The sequence below is a fragment of the Lathyrus oleraceus genome, chromosome 6 (assembly GCF_024323335.1).
Source record: "Lathyrus oleraceus cultivar Zhongwan6 chromosome 6, CAAS_Psat_ZW6_1.0, whole genome shotgun sequence".
In the NCBI taxonomy this organism is placed as follows: domain Eukaryota; kingdom Viridiplantae; phylum Streptophyta; class Magnoliopsida; order Fabales; family Fabaceae; genus Lathyrus; species Lathyrus oleraceus.
In genome coordinates this window covers 28,422,427-28,427,991 of record NC_066584.1, presented here as the reverse complement: position 1 = coordinate 28,427,991, position 5,565 = coordinate 28,422,427, and the positions used below count along the sequence as shown (strand labels likewise).

General features: G+C 33.1%; 1 protein-coding gene across 1 annotated transcript; it reads left to right on the top strand.

Moving 5' to 3' along the window:
* The first annotated feature begins 519 nt into the window (after window positions 1-519).
* On the top strand, window positions 520-3,659 carry LOC127096715 (uncharacterized). The gene is given in 7 exon segments (XM_051035268.1): window positions 520-1,056; window positions 1,142-1,241; window positions 2,077-2,176; window positions 2,457-2,545; window positions 2,897-3,045; window positions 3,048-3,220; window positions 3,423-3,659. Coding segments are annotated over 6 exon segments (780 nt in total). The 5' UTR covers window positions 520-887; the 3' UTR covers window positions 3,423-3,659.
* Window positions 3,660-5,565: the final 1,906 nt, after the last annotated feature.

The window sequence follows — 5,565 nt, the reverse complement described above, 5'->3', positions numbered from 1 at the left end:
ACTAAGATGAAAAGAAGAGGATTGGAGATTGTGATGAGATAAAACCATATTTGTTTTGCATAAAATGTCAATGTAATAGGAATTATTGGTTTCTAAGATGAAAAGAAGATTACCTTAATTCACTAAATATGTATCCATATTGTAGTTAGTTTGAGTTAACATGTTAATATTAATTCAAGTACTCTATTATTACCCAACAGTTCCACATAATTTTAGATGATGACTTCGGGATCTTAATTAGACTAAGAGAGTTATTTGTTGATTTGGTTCAAGAAGGATTTAAAGATTTTTTTAGGCAACATTGTTGAGAAAGCTTTCCCTAACATTGTCCTAGTGCTGTCGCAATTGTCTGCTTTTATTGAACAAACTGTCATCCCCAAAACCACAGAGGAAATAGCTGCTTCCTTTTCTGAGATTTGAAAATGTTGAAATAACTTCTACAACATTTGGAGTATTTATTATTTTTGTAGTGGTGTATAAATTGAAAATTCCCAAAATTAATCATTTTCTCTTTAAAAAAATCCAATCTCAAATCCACAAAGAAAAAAAAACGAAAAAGTAACCGTTGACGGTTTCATTAAACCATGACTCATTCTTTTTTCTCTCTCTCACTAAAACCCTTTTCAGTTCTTTCTCCTTAAGAAAGCAAAGCACTATCCATAGAAGTAGAATCTCCCTAACACAAGTTTCAGAATCCATAACACTTCCCGAAAAGCAAAAACCCTAACTAATTACTCCAAGAATCAATTTCTTATAATTCCGTTTTAATTCCAATTTATTATTTATTAAACTCTCGTTAATGGACTTTATTATTTTTACGCTCCAATTTAAATTAACTCCATTTTTCACACAAACCTAAAATTTCTCCATTCTTCTAACCTTCTTCCATGGCGGAAACTGCTCCTTCGTTGGCGAAGAAGAAGAAAAAAACCGCGCAATTTTCTTCTTCTTCTCCTTCTCCACTTGCAATTTTTTCGAGGAAAAGTTTGTTCTATGATAGGCTTCCTTCACAGCCTTTAAGACTCTCTGTTCTCAAATTGGACGGTTCTTCATTCGGTAATAATTTTGATACAATCATTTTTTTTATTTAATTATTGATGCTGTTGTTGAAAATTGATTCATTTTTTTTTGTGGTTTTCAGATATTCAAGTTTCAAAGAATGCAACTATTGCGGAGCTTAAGGATTCAGTGGAAGCTGTTTTTAGTTACATGCCTCAGAATGGTCCAGGCAAAATTTCATGGTATTTCTTTACTCACTGAATTTTTTTGATGAATTAAGCTCAACTTACAAATTATTAGTCACGTTTCCTGTTTTATAATATGTGGATGAATTTATTTTTTAAGAATAATGTTAGTTAAAAGTGAAGTGAGTTATGTTTGAGTTGAACGAAATAATCTGAATGTAAAAATCATGTTTCGAGTGTGAGTGTCCGTGTCGATGTCATGTCTGACGTTCGTGTTTGTGTCCGTGTCGATGTCATGTCTGACGTTCGTGTTTGTGTCCGTGTCGATGTCATGTCTGACGTTCGTGTTTGTGTCCGTGTCGATGTCATGTCTGACGTTCGTGCTGTGTCCGTGTTGATGTCATGTCTGACGTTCGTGCTGTGTCCGTGTCGATGTCATGTCTGACGTTCGTGCTGTGTCCGTGTCGATGTCATGTCTGACGTTCGTGTTTGGGTCCGTGTCGATGCCATGTCTGACGTTCGTGTTTGTGTCCGTGTCGATGCCATGCCTGATGTTTGTGTTTGTGTCCGTGCTACTTTGTGAGAAAGTGTATTTCATCTTATTGCATCCAATATCTCACTGATTTGGATGGAATTTAATGAAACATGTCTTTTCTTTTCATTTCCCTAGTTAAAACTATGCAAGCTATATTTTGGTAAAGGTATTCTATTCCTGCCCACACTAAATTTCTTTCTTTCTTTTTTAACACAGAGATCAATGAGTGAGATGTTGTTTTTATTTTCTGCAGTTCTTAATATTTCTATGATTTGTAGTTTTCCATTGTCTGTATTGTGAGAATATATTTGTAATGTTGCGTAAATATATACTTATGTTTAATTTGTGATTGTGAAGGCCACATGTTTGGGGACAGTTTTGCTTATGCTATGATGAAAAGAAGCTAGTTAAGGAGGAGGATTATCTTAGAAATTATGGCGTCAAGGATGGTGACCAGGTTTGAAAATTTTACCTAAGTTAGGTTTGAAAATTTTACCTAAGTTACTGCATTTAGAAGTCTCTGGCTACCGTGTTTAAGAAACAAAAATTGGTTATAATTTTGTGAATCGTGTGATTTTGATTTGCTTTTGCTTTCATTTCTTCTCAGTTATCGTAGACAAGAACTGTGTATGACATCATTGTTAGAACTATTTCTTTTTGGCACAATCTCTATGATGTGTTCTATATAGATGTCTGTCTATTGATACAATAGTTGTTTTTTTTTCTGTTATGCATAGCTCAATTTCATCCGCCATGCATCAAATAATTGTGGTGTTCAAAGAAAGCGGTCAAAGAAAAGAGTTTTCCATTTGAAACAACACAGGAGGTACAAGTTTTCAATAATCAATTCTATTAACTATAAATATCAAGTGGTTTCCTGCATGACTCAGGAAATTCACTTGCCATTTGCCAGGTTTCACTAGTAGAGTCTTTCCTGTGCCTTTGTTTATGAAGTCCGTGTATGTAGAAAAAATTGTCAACTGATATGATATGTTGGGTGATTATTTGTGAAAGATATTTAAATTCTTATTGAACTAGATGCTCTTGTTATGCGTTTATCAATTTAGTTTGTATTGGTCTTTTTAAAGCTATATTGAGGTCACAAGTGAATGGGCTATGATATGATATTGTTCTGAAACTAGTCCTTACACTAGCCAGGTGATATAATCAATTTTAGGTCACAAGTGAATTACTGCAAACAGAAAGAAAATAGTGATAATGCTGATGATGAAAACGACGACAACATTGATTCTGATGAGAATGAAGAGGTCAAAGATCACACTAAAGCAGTGCATGTTGCAAAGAACAAGATAACTGGCTTTATGGGAGATTTGTTATCCACACCACTAGCAATTGTGAGAAAAACAAAAACTCAAAACCAGATCTTCCCGGCGACAATTTCCAGGTGTTTGCTTGGCAGTTTCAGAAAGATGAGAAGGATTGTTTGTTTCGGAAAGAGACAGCAGTATTCGATTTGGAAACGGTACTGACAATATTTTAGGTAAGACTCACAATATAACTGCTACCCTTGTAAATTTTGACTCATCAGTCAGCTTACATGTGAAATTGTATTGCCGTATTGGGATTGGGATTGGGATTGTAGATATTGCATATTCTCAATCTAGTGGATCTACTCAAAACACAGACTTTTTGGTAGTTGTTTTTTTTCCTTCAATAAATTAAGTATTTACCTGCACTTTCAGACATTTCAAGTAGTCCCATGATAATGTATACAACAAGCATGGTTGATGTTTGGATGGTTCTAAGAACCTTTTGGTGCCTAGATGCAACTATGCTTACTATGGTTGTTGCTGTGTTTCCTATGTTTGGATGCTACAATTGAACCGATATCAGTATGGATGTTGTTTGTAGAAACTCTGTTTGGGCCTACTTGTCGTTGGGTTGGAAAATTCATTAATAATATTTTTATTGTTGGCTAATTCTGTGTTTCAAAATGAAAGTCTTTATATATAGCAAATAATAATACTATTATTTTTTGTGTCATTTAATTATTACTTTTATTACTTTATTACATTTAATGTGTAAAACTTTTAAACAACAATCATATTATTGTTACCTAGTTCTTTGTTGCTGATTGGGCTTCTTTGTGATAACTAAACTTTTTGGGCTAAGATCTAAGTTGATTTTATTTGGGGATTACTTTATCCACCCTATGGGGTGAGAGTGGATGTACTGAAAATTCGATTTTATCTTCTATATATTTTGGAGTTGCATCTCTGGATGCATCTAATATTTACAAAAAGATGTTGCAAGTGAGATGCATCCCGTTTATGTCAAAGATTAATCTGGAGATGTATCTCCGAAATCTTTAGAATAATTTCATGGGTATGTCTGAAGATAAATATATAAAATTTAATGGCATTTGTGACTTTTTATGATACTGAACAAACACCTCATTGAATATGGAAATTAGACATATAAGTAATAATAATAATAATGATAATTTTGAGTATAATAATCTATATTTTAAAAATTGGAGATGAGGTTGAAACTTGTGAGATCTTTGGCTAAAAGTTCAATTGGTTACACCAATTTGTCGAACCGTTCATTGAATAAAATAAAATGATAATGTGAAATTAAACTTTATAGATAAGTAATACACAATTGAACAACCGTTTAAGTCGGAAGGAAAATGGACAATGTTGTTATGTTTGAAAAAGATAACATACAAGTTGTCTTGTTTCAATTCGCCTGTCATTAACTAGAGGCGTTGGGTTAAAATTTTCACATAACCATTTTTTTTTGTTAAAGTTACGTTGGCGGCGAACTCCGTTTGAGCTGCTGCACTATTTCATCCCTCTTTATCACCTGTCTTCGGAGAAATATGTGCTCATTTTGTTGTTGAGAGCTATATTGAGTGATAGATATAGGGCCTCTTCCATACAATACCTTTAATACTTTGAAAGCCGTCATGTCAATACTCCTATTGAGCTGTTGTACTATTTCATCCCTCTCTATCAGTTATTTTGGCAGGAATATGTGCTCATTTTGATGAGAGCTATATTGAGTGATAGATGTAGAGCCTCTTCAGTACAATACATTGAATACCTTGAAAGCAATAATGTCAATCCTTATACCAAGCTTTTGGATTATCAAACGTGAAGCATCTCAATAACATTTCCAAGCATTTGTTGAGGACTTCAGACCGACCATCAAATGTTCTTGCATTTCCTAAGTGTCTAGGGATGACAATTGAGAGTGTTTGAGTAGGGTACTATATTATCTGTCCCCATATCCATAATTGGAAAAAATCTCCGTATCTGAGTCCATATCCGCTTGAACGTCAACATTGACATCCATATCCATATCATACGGGTATGTAAGTATCCGTACCGTTATCCGTATTTCTAATAAAAATAAATATTTCAAGTATAAAATATTATATTATTTTGTGCTTCTAAAAACATTAAAAAGTTTTTTAAAAAATTTATTGTTTAATTATGAAATAAATGATTACTTATATTAAATACGTAGTAGTTTAAAATTGATGTAGTTTTAAAAATTGATAGACATTTATTTTTATATAATAATATATATTAAAATATATAAATATATATAATGCGGGTATGAAGCAGGATAGGTACTAAGGTGTTCATCCCCACACTCATCCTCGCTTATTAAAGTGGGTAATCATCCGAGTCCGTGCCAGTATCCATTTTTACGGATTTTTATCTTATCCATTGTGATTGTGGATATCCAATGGGAATTGACCAAATTGTCATCCCTATAAGTGTCCCCCAGAGGTGAGTTTTAGTTTTCATTCATCATCCATTGTATCAAATTTGATTTCGCTATACATAAGAATCCTATTAGATAATATTATTA